At 36.9% G+C, this 15,593-nt stretch overlaps 1 protein-coding gene across 1 annotated transcript; it reads right to left on the reverse strand.

The window, feature by feature from the left end:
- Window positions 1-8,807: 8,807 nt before the first annotated feature.
- LOC122319232 (uncharacterized protein At2g34160-like) lies at window positions 8,808-11,050 on the reverse strand. Its single transcript, XM_043137201.1, has 5 exons — window positions 10,826-11,050; window positions 10,327-10,375; window positions 9,433-9,495; window positions 9,275-9,339; window positions 8,808-9,161 (listed from the first exon to the last, which is right to left on the reverse strand). The coding sequence occupies exons 1-5, from the start codon at window positions 10,928-10,930 to the stop codon at window positions 9,063-9,065; spliced, it is 381 nt and encodes a 126-aa protein (XP_042993135.1). The 5' UTR covers window positions 10,931-11,050; the 3' UTR covers window positions 8,808-9,062.
- Window positions 11,051-15,593: the final 4,543 nt, after the last annotated feature.

Genomic DNA, 15,593 nt, shown 5'->3' on the forward strand with positions numbered 1-15,593 from the left:
CTCTGCACCAAAATCTACGGTACCAAAAATGGTGCCGCAGGTAAGTAAAACCCAAACACCACAAGATAAAAACATATAAACTCAACAATATGCATGGATGAATGCAAATGCACATATCCCACAAAAACTACATATTTCCACGCATGCCAAAAATCCCATTTGGCCCAAAAATATAATCTCGCCATTAACCCCGATAATGGCCCAAAACCAAACCATCAGAGCACTGTAGGCGGGAATCGCAGGCAGGACTCTACCACCATCCCTGCTCACCACCGTCCCTACGCGTGCACCATAGGCGGGAATCACAGGTGGGATTCTACCACCGTCCCTGCTTACCACCATCCCTACGCGCACACCGTAGGCGGGATTCTACCACCGTCCCTGTTTACCACCATCCCTACACATGCCTCTGACTCAAACCAGTCAATCCAACCTTTCACATATATCATAAATCATTTCTCGCTTACAAGCCCAGTTTTCATTTTACAAACACATGTACATGCATGCAACTACATGAAAACTCGATTTTCCATTTTTAAACATAAACATGCGTGCACTATACAATACAAACATCAAGACACAAATATCTCAAACAAATATCAACATCAACCAAACAACTCCGTCCTCAATCCATCCGACCCACAAACTCCTCAGACTCAGTCCGGAATCAACCAACCAATCCAACAAATAATTATTGTAAGAGTAAAATATATTTAAATCTAAAAATAGAGTTTGAAAAATACTTACAGCACTATACAGTATTTTTTGAAAGCTCGCGGCGTTGCAAACGACGGAGGAAAAGTAACATAACAGTGTATTTTACACTGTGGCCGTGGGTAATAAATTACCCACTTTCAAACAGGGATAAATCAAGGCACGAAATTGATAGGAAATGGTCTTGAGATGTTTATGAAGTTAAGGGAGGTGAGCTTTGGCTGTGGGTGGCGGTGGAAACGATGGTGAAAGGCCAAAAAGGACTGAACGGAGTTGAACTAGTGGGAGCTGCTCCGGCAACAGATCGGGGCCGAAATTGGGTGGGTTAGGTCGGCAAAAGGTAGGGGAAGAAGCTGTGAAGAGGTGGTGGCCGGAGGTGGAACAACGGCGCCGGAAAAGCTCAAAAACCGTGTGGCTTGGAAAAGCTCGTGGCGGCTAACGGTCGCTTGGATGGAGGTGAAACTTGGTGGGGACGTTCACCGGTGAGAGGGGAAGAAAACTGGGTGGGTGGTGTAGACCACGCCACCGACGAGCAGCGGTTCTGGGCTGAGAAAGCAACCGGCAACAGAGAGAGAAAATAGGGCTGGTGCCGTGACTTCCAGCCGTGCATGGTGGCTAACGGCTGGTTGGATGGCCCTGAAAATTGGTGGGGATGATCACTAGTGGGAGAGAAAGATTTTGGTGGGGATGGTGTATTACATGGTGGCCAGACAGCAGCGAACCGGGCGGTCAAAGGGCAGGCGATGGTAAGGAGAAAGAAGGTTGCGCGTGTGGAGAGAGAGAGAGAGAGAGAGAGAGAGAGAGAGAGAGAGAGAGAGAGAGAGAGAGAGAGAGAGAGAGAGAGAGAGAGAGGAAGAAGAAAGAAAGAAGAAGAAAAAGAAAGAAAAGGAAAGAAAAAGAAAAAGAAAAAGAAAAGAGAAAAAGAAAAAAGGAAAAGAAAAGATGAGGGAAAGAAATGAGGTCCAGTTCTCACTCCGAAATCCAAAAATTGATCCGCTGAAAATGATTTTAAAAATCATAAAACGACTAAAATAAATTAAACACAACATCAAATAAATTAAAACTAATTTAAAATACAATAATTTAAAATAAAAGAGCTAATATATAATTAAATTAAAACAATTCCTTCAGTAAAAATACACGTAAAAATGGGTCATCACAGAAAACACTTACAAAAACTTCTAAATGGGAGGGCAAAAGAACTCTTAAAAGCTGTCCGAGAGAGTGTTTGGTATTCTTTCAATGAAAAGTGTAAAGGAAGATGAATTTCATGGGGAGTGGGCTGGAGATATTTTTGCACAAGATATGGAAGAGGATAAGGCTGAAGTGAGACTTGAGTGTTGGCCTTTCTTATCCAATAAAATACACAAAAATCAGCCTAAGATATTTCCTAATGGTGGAGTGTAGACTTGGAAAAGTGAGGTGGCTTTTTAGATTTTTCCTTCTAGAACCTTCTAGGCCCTCTTGAAGACATCTAGTCAGCCATGTGGGAGATGAAATTCTTTGGCCAAAAGCAATGCTAAGGTGCCCAATTTCGTGGACCTTAATGGGCCTAAACCAAATGGGCCTCAATTTGGGGTTTTAAGAGGATTTGGGTTGCTATCAAGCCCAAATCCAATTTATCTTAGTCCAATCAAATATCCAAAGTTAAAAAGGTTGGATGATGATATTCTAACATAAATTTGAATGATTAATAGCTTGTGGAAATAATTTAATCAAACGATTAAACATAATACTAGAAATCGATCCAGTTAGGATTTTGAGGTCAACTTTAGGATTTGGATAAAAACGTTTAGGATTTCAGTTTCAACCATGCTTTTGGGTTCTTCGCTGGATTCCAACCATATAGGGTTTTACTAGGGTCTAAATCCTTTTTAATTTGGCACAATTCGATTAGTCAGATGGAATAGAGTTTTTGCTTAGGTGGCATGATCTCACACCTTGATTCCTTCAAATCTATCAATGTTCCTCATGTACCAAGTGTCTAATACTATTCATCATGTGTGACTAAGATTTTTTCAAGTGTCCAAATGAAACCTCTCTAACCTAATTTGGACATTGCTCACTGTGATTTTGAAAATACTGCACTTTTGTGTGCTTATCGATGTTACTATTCACTCCGAAAAAGTGCATGATAAACTTGGTATCAAAAAATCTTAAATATTCATATGAAACTACAGTGAAAAACTTTTATCAAAATTCAACCCCGAAATGCCCCTAAAAATAAATTCACAGTTTCGAATAGGTGTTTCATCAGAAAATATGAAAATTGATTATTGCGCCATAAAATACTAAATAATCAACTGAGTCTAATGGCATAAACCATAAGACATTCTGACACTTCTAACTACCTCAATTAATTAAAATTGCACTTCTAACACTATAGTGAGTGATTGATTGAGCTGAAATATTACATATTTTATATATTTAAAACCAATGTATTTTAATTGTTTCGTGACATTATTATTGATTTTAGATGAAAAAATAGTTAATAAGCATAAATACGAGTTGTGATTTTTAATTGATTGATATCATGTTTATGCTTAATTTTATAACTAAGATTTAATTAGACAATATTTCCTCACATATATAACATATTTTTGATAATCTATTTTTCATTTTAATTTATTTTTGAGTGTTATTTTTATCTCCTTATTTTCAGCTTAAATAAAATTCACATGGGATCCGGTTGGAACTTTTGACTAAAAGCGCATGCTAATTGAGAAGAAATATAAATAAATATGCAGAAGATAAACAAAGAGAAGGAAGGAAGCGGTGGACTTGGGCAGCTGAAAAAAAACACAAAATAAAGATGACTTTGAAAGTTAAATAACTTTCGGTGGTAACTTTCTTACTTTGGTTATTCATAGATGCATGCGGTTTGGTTATGGTTTGAACGATAATGCATGTTGAAAGTGGCGTTTTTACGTAAGGAAGAAAATGGTTTTCGGTAGACAGCACATGCAACGTGAAAGTCATAGAAGGTGGGCTGAAAGTCAAGGGGTAGGTTTGGAAAAAGAGGAAATCTCCTTACGTTGGAAGAAAGATCTGGGGAGGAAAACACGGAGGTTGGTTCTATGAAAAGCCAAGAAAAGGAGAGGGATTGAGAGCTGAAACAGGGAGGGAGCTGACGAAAAAAAAAAACACACTGGGACAGAGATAAAATGAAAGAAAAATTAAAGAAGAGTTATGGTTTTTTGGACATGAAAACAAAGGCTTGGATGGAGAACAGAGGCTTACGAAAGAGAAAAGAAAGGCTGACGAAAACCAGAGGAAACGTTCGAAGGAGACTGGTTTTCTGGAGGGGAAAGGAACGGAAACGAAAAAAAGAAAGAAAGACTCTCCCGTTCTAGTTTTTGGAGGTGAAAACAAGGACTCACGTAACAACTCCAGACGTTTTAACAGAAGAAAAAAAACACAGAAGCAGAGAGTTGGACGGAGAGAGACGTTGGATTGCTCACCTGTGAAGCCACCACGTTCCAGCGCATCCAACCCGCACCACTCAATTTCTTGCTTCTGCCTTTCAACGCCACCCCGTCACATGCAGATCGTCTTCCTTCAACCTCAAGCCGTCTTATTCCATCACTATACATGGTAGCATGTGTACACTTCACGGAGTCCAACCATTTAAAGCCCCTATTTTTCTACCCCAAAACAGAGCATTGAGTTTTGGTTTTTAGGTGGAGTTGAACCAAAGGAAAAAAAGGGAGTAAAGAATATTTGTGAGCTTAGATGCACGTGAAAGGAGAAGGGAGGAGCTGGTTTGACGTGAACGTACATATAAACTGGAGTTCTCGAGAGCTGGATGTGAGCTACTTGCTGGACAGAACATGCAACGGAAGAGGCAGCTAGGACACGGAATGGAGAGGGGAGAAACTTGTTCGTCTAACGCCGAGACCCACGTTTGAATGCACTTCATTTGGGGAGTTATGTTTTAGCTCAATCTTTTCTCCACTTTTACTTTATTGTAGTTATTTTCTTATATTTTATTTTAGTATTATCATGGAAACTGGTTATTTAATTTCTATAGCACTTGAAATGAACATGGTTAGCTAAATTTTCATACTAAGGTTACAGGTGAAGTTTAATGATTTCAATATTATTTTCGGATTGTCACTGGAATTTCTATTATAAGCTTGATCGATTGAAGGATTTTATTATTGGATATTTTGATTATCTATATATTTATCTTGATTCATTGTAATTTCTGAATACAGTAAATATTTGAAGAATCCATGTGATAGTCAAATAGATTTGTGAATGTTGTAATCATCAATCGCTTATGCTTAATCATTAGTGATTATTATTTTTTCTTGACCTTAAATGCTAAATTTATCAATTAAACGGAATCATTATTCTAATTTAATTGAAATAAATCAATCAGAAACAATATTCTAAATTATTAGACGGAACTTCGAAACCTTAATCTTTCTTCATATCAATTTATTTTATCATTTTAGTTTTATTCCGTTATTTCAAAAATTCTCATCTTAGAAATTTATTTTATATTCGATCGCACATTTCTTTTAGTATTTTCTTTTCATTATTTGAGTTTATTTTTTTTATCACATAAGTCAATCCTTGTGGATTCGACCCTGTGAGGTACTACAACACCTGTATACTTGCAGGTAAAACTGCACTAAATTTTTGGTTCATTAGTTTGAGTCAAAGTTTAGGCACAACAATGATAACATTAACTATGTGATTAAACTGAAATCTATATGATTAGTTGATTCATGAAAACTTATGAAATCTTCACGAGATTCCTAAAACTAATAGAAATTCCACTATTGAATTTCTAGTGGGCTATTACAAAGTAAATTTAGATGAGTTTAACTTTTTTATAGAAAATTAAATAAGTAATGGATTCCATTAATGATTAGCTTGAAATGAGATGAGTTTACAATCTACAAGAAAATTGAAGGGGATAAAATATCTCAGGCCTAAAATGGCTTTTCAAGCCCAGCCCAATGGTGGGAGTCCATCAGGAAGGAAGAAAGAGATGAGAAGTGGAGGGGACAAAAGGCTGAGGAAAGATAGTGTGTCAGGGGGAAAAAGAGATGATATGGCATAAAGGAGGAAGAAATATGACGTAAAGAAACAAGGGGGTAGAAGAAATAGGAAAATTCCAGATGACTTGGGGGTTCGACTTCTTCTTCAACTTCTCCAACCTCCTGACAAGAGCTCCAGAGAGAAGATCTCCTCCAGAAAAAAGATTTCAAACTTCCATTGTACAACGAAGACGAAAGATAATGAGAGACTGTAAAGTAATCATATTATAGTGAATTTACCCTTCAAACAACCCATAGACGTAAACATTATACCAAACTACGTAAATCTATATATCTCCATCTCTTTTATTTGTCCTACATTTTTCTCCTATTCATTGTCGTGGATGTATATACGGATGTCATATAGCCGCACCGAACTGTCATCATGGGCTCCAAACCACACCAATTAAGGTCAGAATCGTTGCAATAGGTCGGGAATGACTCTTTCTCCCTTTCTAGCTTGTTATGCAATTTTTTGCATTAACAGATGATACCGTCTGTGGGATGCGATTTACTTTCTACACCGAAAGTGGGAAAATGATGATTTTTTGACATGCTAAATAATCTCCAAATGAGCAAATAAAATTTTTCCAGATAAGTATTCTCAGCCTTTCGAATTTTATTTTTATGAACAGTACTGTTGCAAAAAGTTAGGCAAGTGAACCTTTTCTTGCTTAAATGGTTAAGTGCACTTTGCACCTAAGTGCTTTTTATCCACCCAACGTGTAAGGCTGGGAACCCAAGTTCCTCGGCCACCTGTCCTGCAAGTGTTTAGTACACTTTTAGTGCACTATGCAAATAGAGAAGCAAGAACATGGGCAAGTACCGTGCACTCAAATGCACTGTGCACATGCACACAGATGCCAAGTCCAGAACACTATGCACACTATACATAGTATAGATGCACTTACATAGGCGGGCAAGAACAGTACTTGTTGTACATGCATGTCCTAACTGTGCGTGAACCTATCGGCAGCCTCCACCTAAGCCGCCGGGAGGTTTTTGTCTCTGACCAATTAGGCCCCGTCACTAGGGGCCAAACATGGCACACCTAACGGGTGCACGTTGCCATGCACCCGAGAGGCTCACGGTAGCCCGTCTGGAGCTTGATGAACCTGCCAGTGGCCACCGTGTGGACTGCTAGCAATTTTTGTTGCCACCTGAGTGGCCCTTATCCATGGAGACAGTCAACACAATGCCACCCTTGCCCACGGACCGCAACGCCCTCCAACAACCACCACCATGCAAGGGTAGTGGTCCTCGACCACAAAAAATGCCAGTGGGCACCTTCTCCCACCAGTCACACGATAGGGATAATGAACCGTGATCACGCGGTGTGTTGCTTAGCCACCCAGAGGCGAGCACACCTTCCATGGCCAAGCACATTGCTTGGCCACCCAGTGGCGAGCACACCCTCCTCGGCCACCCATGACCATGGAGCCGCAATCTATGGTAATTGGGTTATTCCCTAGAGTGATTGTGAATTCAAGATATGGTGCACGACCTTTATGGACCACCTTGATAGGAATTTGATATTTGTCTTACTATGTGTGTGGTGTGGAAAAGCATGAGTTAAAAGATTCGTATTCGAGACTTGGTTCACCATAGAGCTTTCAGATAGAAACACACAAACACTAGGTAGACATTCAAAGCCACAAGCTACCTATATTGATGGATAGTACTTAACCCAAATAAATTTTTCTTTTATATTGTCTTTCAAAATATTTTAATGTGGTAGGGGATTGTTGGTTTTAAATTTAGAATAATTAAAATATTTACTATTACGTAAAAAAATAATGTGAACCATTATCATTATTCAATGTGTTGGTTCGGTTGCTAATATTTAAATGAAAATGTGTCATGATAATTTGGACCAATGTATGCCTCTTAAGGATAGAAGCCTTAACCACTTGGCCACCAAATGAAGGGTTGTGTCCTTTGGTGAATTAGAAATCTTTTCAATGTATTCTCTATAATTTAAAAAATTGTGAATTTTAACAAGTGTTTTTTCATTTTAATTGTGACTTTTCACAAGTACGTATCGTTTCATTTTATATTAGTTATGACATTCCACAAGTATCATTTTGTTTTAGTTGTGTTCTTTCACAAGTACGTATCCTTCTCTGTAAATAAGAAAAGCATCTATCACAATGTGTCTCAAAATTGAGTTCTCTTTCTAATTCGTTCTTGTTATTTTTATATATTCTCTAGTTTACAAAGTAATTTCACATATATCTTTTATTATCCAAATTTTATCAACAGTGTCATAAAAAAGAAACGATCTTTTTATGCCCTTTGAATTGCACGGTTTAATAGTCAGTTCTTCCAATTCAATTTTGCCACGGCAGCAGTCCAAAGGTTTAGAATGATGAACGTGCAACATTGAATTAGCTCCCAAATTTTTCTTCGATCTGCTTTAGTATTGTGACTTTAAAATGATAGTCCTTTCAAAATTACTGTTTAGATATTTTATTTTATTTTTCTTGATTATTAAAAAAGTAATTTGTTTTTTTATTTTAAAAGAGCTAACAGGACCCTTTCTCCAAAGTTTCAATGGCCACCGAGTCGATGGTCAATGTCCCCTTGCCAAACCCATCTTATATTTCCAGAACACGTACGGTTTTTCTCCACTATTTGGATCAGCTCCATTGAGTTTGATTCTCTATAGTTTGATAATAATGGAGTGAATCGAGTTCTTTGCAATGACTTTACTTTTAATTAATTTACTTATATGTTGTTTACAAGAGATGATCGAGAAAGGGATAAGCCAACATTGTGATGAGAGTCTCTCCTTTAGGTTTTCTCCGTCTGTAAGAGTTGTTCAGGGGGCGCTTCTCAAAACTGTCTTAGAGAGAGATTTTCGTGACAAATTAAGAGTCTAAAGGTTGGACTAAATTTCCTTAGCATCTCATTTTCTGTCTCTCCATTGCATGCCTTGATGAGTATGAAATTAAATGAATTTTTATGCCTTGAGTCTAGAGGTATCAGACTCAACAAATCATGGAAAATGTCTTGAAATGAGAGTTTTCTGTGAAAAAGAGGTAAGAAGATAAATGGATCTATTGATGGAAAGGTATTTGTCAAAAACAAAAGCATACAACTGCAACTGCCTTGTAAAGCCAGTTGCTTGATTGAAGTGGCTGCCTCTCAACTCTTAGTAACAGTTCCTTACTAGAAGAAAGCACCATTTAAAGAAGGTATCTCTATCTGGCTATTTATCTCTACAAGGCGAATTATAAAAGTGAATCATGTCAAAAGTACAACAAAGGGAGTTGTCATGACTCTATGACTAAGTTGTCATTCCTTGTGATCCTCAGCTGATGATGCCTCTGGTGCAGTTGTGGCAGCAGTCATCAGGGAGTCAAATTTCTCAGACTTTCCCAGAACAATCTCAATCTTAAAGTCCATGAAAATTGTGTCAAAAAAAATGAAAGAGATCAGAAATAACAACAATTTTTCTAAGCCAATCGAATCAAAGTACCCCCCACCCAACAAAGAGAGAAACCTACCTTGGCCTTTTGAATCAGACGACCTTTGTTCTCATCTTTCATCCCAATCGTAGATGTACAAACTTCTGTTCATTCCATTATATACCAAAATCATCAAATCAACTATCACAACAATGTCTGTGAAATCATTTTTAGCATTTGAAGGTGTTACTTCTTACTCTTCTGGGTAGCCAGTCCATTATTCTTCAAAATTTCAGCAATTGTGACAACAGTAGTAATTGCTGAAATCAAATAATGGGAAAGTTTGAGCAAGTATGATAACAATTATAATATAAAAATTCTTTGACTACAATATGGATGTTTGAACTGCTAGATGGCGAGAAAAGGCCTGAATAGGAGCAAAAACAAATTGAATAAGATAAAGGAGAAAAGTCATTGTTTAAAAGTTTCTTTCATATTATGTGATCTTATCATTAGTTCTGTGAAGAATACCGAAGAAAATGAAAAGAAAGACTCTTGAAGATCAAAATGGTAATATTGACTGAACCCAGCATCACTTAGGTGAACCAAATGCGCATAATAGACAATTTAATCTTTATATTATTGTGGGAGAATAACAATCTTTGCTCCAACTTGGATTTTGTGGAGTTCCTAATGTCCACGGCACAGTTTATTGGAGGAAGTGTTTACCTTCTATCCATTCAAATAAAGCGACAACATTTTCTTTACCGGTTTCAGAATTGACCATAGTTATAATCAACGGAAGAGAAAATATAGTTAAAACCCACCCAATTCAACTTGATTTTTGGATGCAGAGGAACAAAAAAGAGAAAACGTGCTAAACGTAAAAGTCAAAATTATATTTATCCATGCAATCTTCAGACTTGTGGCATTCAACAGAGATGGTGATGTTCCAATGACTGATCATTCATGAATTTTTCAACCAATTATTATATAGCACAAGAAATACTAAATGATATGGCATCACAATAGTCGGTTATGCTGGATTACATTGCCCAAAAAACTAGGCCTAGTGACCAAAGAGAGGAATATATAATGTATATTCAATTATAAAGCTTCATAAATAGATGTGAGTGTTTCAGAAAATGTACCCATCCCCAAGGCAGAAAGCTCAACCTCATTGTGTTGTTGTATGTACCTCTAATCAAACAAAAAAAGAAATTAGATAAAAGCATATATCTAAAGCACTTGTAATGAGAAGCATTCAATAATAAATCGAATTTCCCAATTACTCTACCGCACACACGCACGAATATATGACATCGACCAATAACATTCAAGTTGCAATCAAAGCAGTCGCATGGATCAAGAACGATGGATAAAGATTGTTTCCAATCGTTTCCTGCATTTAGGACATTGCCATCGGCAAAAAAAAAAAAAATGAAAGAAAGAACAGCTATCTAATTTATTGATTCAATATAGGAGAACAAGGAGGAGAATCAAAATCCAAAGCATTAGGCTCGTCTGTCATAGATCCACACCTCTTTCTCATTCTACATTTTCGTGGAAGCCAAAAAATTAAAGCATAATAAATCATCAAGAAAATTGTATTTTAATCGTAAAACAACAAAAGCATCATCTACAATATACCTTGGCGAGATTGACGTAGAAGAAGAGTGGTTTCTTGGTGTTGGAGACCTGAATTCTGTTCTTTTTCTGGGGCTCAGTGGGTGCAGATACTGCGACTGTGGTCATTGCGTTTCTCTTGTCTCAATGTAGTAATTTTCTTTCTTCTCGATTGGTTCTTCCAGATTAACGTCTGAAGTTCAGCGATTTATTGGTTTGATCGGAAAAGTAGGGGGTGGGAATTATAACTGACTTTTTTGATTCATATATAAGGCGAGAGTGTGGGGCTAGCATGGATCATACACGTGGAGGTATATGAGTGGAAAACTCTGCTGGCAGTTGGGATTCAAATGTACCGGAAGACTTGGATTTTAGAGGGGTTGGTTACAAGTGGTGGTTATTCAGTTACAAGAGCATGACAGATGTATTCCTTAGTTATTTTGTATGGTCCTTCCAATTTTGAAATGAATCTATGACCTTGGGCCCATGTTATTGGGCTATGGGTCTAACCTTTTTTTCCTATTTAAACGAAGAAAGGTTTAATTTTTAGTATTTCTAGAGTTGAAGGATTTTGACATTCGATAGTTTGTCTTTTTATGGTCTCTTCTTTTTATTATCTAATTATTTAGATAAGTTAAAAATATTCTTGATATAGCAATTATTTACTTATTATTTTTTACATGGAAAATGCTGTGCCCCCTCAATTTGACCACTCATGTGTTTTATTTTTTTTTAATTTTTTTAATAGTTAATAAAGTGACTAAAATGAATATAATTTAAAGGAAGAATGTTGCTGTCATGATTTTATTGTCATTTTTAATATAAAGTGAATACAAATCATTATATGATTTTATTGTCATGATGTTTTATTGACTAATTATCGTTCATCATGCATAATTATTTAAAGGAAGAATGTTTCGTTGGGATGGTTGTTGAACATGTTAAATCTTGGTGATTCACTAAGAGGTTTTTGGACAAAAATTTGATTTGGGCATTGGATTAGAAGCTACGCTTGAAGATGAGTACTTATCGAGAGTATTCTCATCCAATTCCCTATACTCTCCAAATCTCTAAATTTTAGGGCATCAGCTTAACTTTTTGACAAAATAAGCACTACATCTAGTTCTCTATTTTAAGGTATAGGTTAGGATGTGAAGAGTGACTCCCTATATTTGGGAAGTTACTATTCATCCCCTAAATCAGTTTTTATATATATTCTATAAGAAATAGTTAAAGATGTAGAAATAATAGAAAATTATTATTTTAATATAATAGAGAAATGATTGGGAATGAGATGAAGAATGGTTTTTAAAGATGAGTAAAATTTAGAAGAAAATTATAGGAAATGTGATTTCTAATTAAAATATAAAAAAATTTATAGAAAACCAGATGTGAATGCTTTAAGAGCACCCCCATTCGGATGCTTATAATACTGTTCTCCCCAGAATTTAGGGGAAAATATAGGGAGGATGGAAAAAAAGCCCCCCCATCTCATTCCTTATTTTAGGGTTTTCTTTTAGGGGTGCTACAATGGTTTCCCATTTTTGAGGAACCACTGTACATCCCAATCCATTTCTCCATCCCTTTCAGTTGTTGGTCCCGCCCGTTCCCTCTCTCTCCCCTCGTTATTGCCCTATTCTCCGACGTTGCCTTTGCACCACAAATAATTCTATTTGGTTTCTCTCGACAGAGTAGTACCCATATAAGTATCCCTCTCATTCTTATCACAGTTTGACCATCTGATTTCCCCCTCCAATGGCTGGAACCTGTCCTATCTCTTGAACGATTTTGATCTGAATTTCCCCTCCCATGGCATGAATCCAATGAGAATTTCATGCTTAATTTTTCTCCCCGTGTTCCTGTAGCTTCTAGCTTTGGGTTTCTCCCTATATTCGTATGAACTTGTGAAGTGGAAGGGTTGTGATCTAAGGTTTGAAAATGTATACGTTATTTCTTGGCTTGTGTCGCTTATGCTCTATGTTTGGCTTGTGAATGGAGGTTGTTGTGACTTGTAAGATCTATATTGTGGTTTTTGGTGCTCTGTGTTGTGCTGTGTTGCTATACTTGTGTTGTGTTGTGTGTCCATGACTTGTGCTTGTGCTTGTGCTATGCTATGATGTGCATGGCTTGTGCTTGAGTTGCGCTCTATGTCTATGGCTTGTGCTTGTGCTGAGCTCTGTGTCCATGGCTTGTACTTGTGTTATGCTCTATGTCCATAGCTTATGTTGTGTGTCCATGACTTGTGCTTGTGTTATGCTGTGTGTAAGTTAGCTTGTACTTGTGCTTTTGTTGTGCTATGTGTCCATATTGGGACTACCCCGAAATAATAAAACATGTAGAAATAGTACTGAACTCATACATTTTTAGATTCTTTAGCTACTCTTAATTGCTTGCATCAGTTTGTTTAAGGTGTCATTAATTATCATTATTTGTATAGTGTCATTGATTTCTATCCAATGTTGCGATGATGGTTCAATCACTCTATGGGAGAGGGTTATTTAACAAGTGTATTAAATAGGGCTCCATTGATATGGTAGGGTAATCTGAACCCAAATGGCCAGCCCACTATTTGTGATTGTTTTCACAAAAGACAACTGTGGTTTTTTGGTTTTGAAGCCATTTTCTTAGTTGGGCTTCTGTATCACACATGATGTAAACTCTTTTAACCATTCTAAGCAACATTTAAAACACATAAAGTACAAGCCATTTTCTGCTTGTCCATGTTGTGTATTTATGTTGATTCATTTTGCAAACTGATTAACTATTGGGGTTGAGTTGTCTAACCCAAAAGGTAATGATGATTAGAAATCCTCATCATTTGGAGACGTTTGGCACTTTAGGACATCCTCTCTATGGCATGGTAACCCAGATAGCCAATAAATACTGGCAACCAGTTGTTGTAACCATGCAAGGGAAAATGCCAAGTGTGGTCAAATGTTACCATAGGATTCCTGAAACGACTACCAAAATCACTTCTATGTATTGATCTTAATTGTCTAATATGTGTACCAATTCTTTTGTGTCTACATTTTTTTAGATATGGATTCATCCAACCATGAAAATTTGTTCTTCACAAGCCTCCTGACTCGGGAGCATGAACTTGACCATACTTTTTGTGGTCAATTTAAACAACATTTTGTCACTTTAGATGACTCTCCACCCATCCCCTTGCACCAAGTAAAGCCTCCCCCTCAAAAAAAATTAGCCAGAGGTGCAAACTTCACACATGAAGTAGACAAGTTACTTATTTCCGCATGGCTGAATAGTAGCGTTGGTTCTATCCAGGGAATAGACCAAAAACATTCCTAACTTTGAAAAAAAAAATTAGTCAATATTTCAATGAGTACAAAGAAAATACAAATGAGCGAACTGTTGGGTCGTTAACCCATCGATGGTCTACTATTCAGAAGGCAACGAACAAATTTTGTGCTAAACTCACCCAAGTTGAATCCTTGAATCAAAGTGGCATGACTAAGCAAGACAAGGTATAAGCTTCCACTTTTATATTATTGTTTACTCTTATTATTATATTTATGCGTTCTGTTTCTTTTGCCTTTGATTGATCTTAATTATTTCATTTTATACTTTAATTGAAAGTTCAACAAAGAGAAGATCTTATATGAACCTGCGGGAATAGAATCCATTGAACGCACAATCATTTTGAATACTCACCCAAGGACCAATCAATTCAAGCATTGTTGGGAGTAGTTGAAGGACCAACCAAAATGGAGTCACCGTGGCACAAAGGACGGGTTGAAGCGAAGGTCAACGATGTCCCCGACATATTCGCATACCTCAGCAGCTACACTCGATTCAGTTGGTAGTACAGAGGCCAAGAATGTTGTGGAGAATGATGTCATCAAATTGGATAGGCCAATTGGAAGAAAAACTGAGAAATGAAAGTGTAAGGCCCAAGGAAGCTCATCAAATGAGATTCTGAAGCTAAGTAAGTGTAAGTTTACTCTCCTGAAGGAGTCGCGTGATCAGGAGAAAGAGCTTCTCTGACTCAAGGTCGAGAAGATGACATATGAGAGAGAGAGAGAGAGAGAGAGAGAGAGAGAGAGAAGGAAATAAAGTAGATAAAAGGAAAAGAGACTGAGGTTGGAGAAAGATAATGTGGAAATCGACTAGTCAAAATAGGAGAAGAGAATAATGTTGCTTGATGTGAGCACGTTGCTCGGCACACGTTGCTCGGCATTCAGCAGGTATATTTTCAGCGATTTCAAATGGAGATCTTGGCGAGACAAGCTGGTTTGGATGATTGATTATCACATTTTTTGTTGTTTATTCTTTTTTCAAAAAGAACATTTGTATAACTTGTATTTTTATTGTTTCTATAACTGGCTGAATTGATAAATATTGAGATTGCATATTGATGATTAACATGGAGACATTTGGCACTTGTTGTATTTTATAATTTGTACATTTAGCAAGTACACAATGGAGGTAGGTTAAAATGGATAGATGTTGCTTATCATTAATTTCGACACTACATGATATGTTAGGCTTAAGAAAACATATAATAAAAATTACAGATAATGCAGGTATGTTAAATTGGAATACATAGTTGCTACTAATGAAAATATAGATAATCCAATAATAGGAAATTCCTTCTACTGTTGGGAGTAAATCTCTCATTGATGTTCAATTAAATATGCTTGCAATTGATGATGTGTCGAGTTCTCTCTAATTTCATAATGGTGCTGGATGAAGTTCATAAATTCCGAGATTGGATTGCACGACAATTCTAAAATTTGATCATCAACTTCATTATACTCCATGTTCGGACCCC

The sequence above is a fragment of the Carya illinoinensis genome, chromosome 8 (genome assembly GCF_018687715.1).
Source record: "Carya illinoinensis cultivar Pawnee chromosome 8, C.illinoinensisPawnee_v1, whole genome shotgun sequence".
Lineage (NCBI taxonomy): Eukaryota > Viridiplantae > Streptophyta > Magnoliopsida > Fagales > Juglandaceae > Carya > Carya illinoinensis.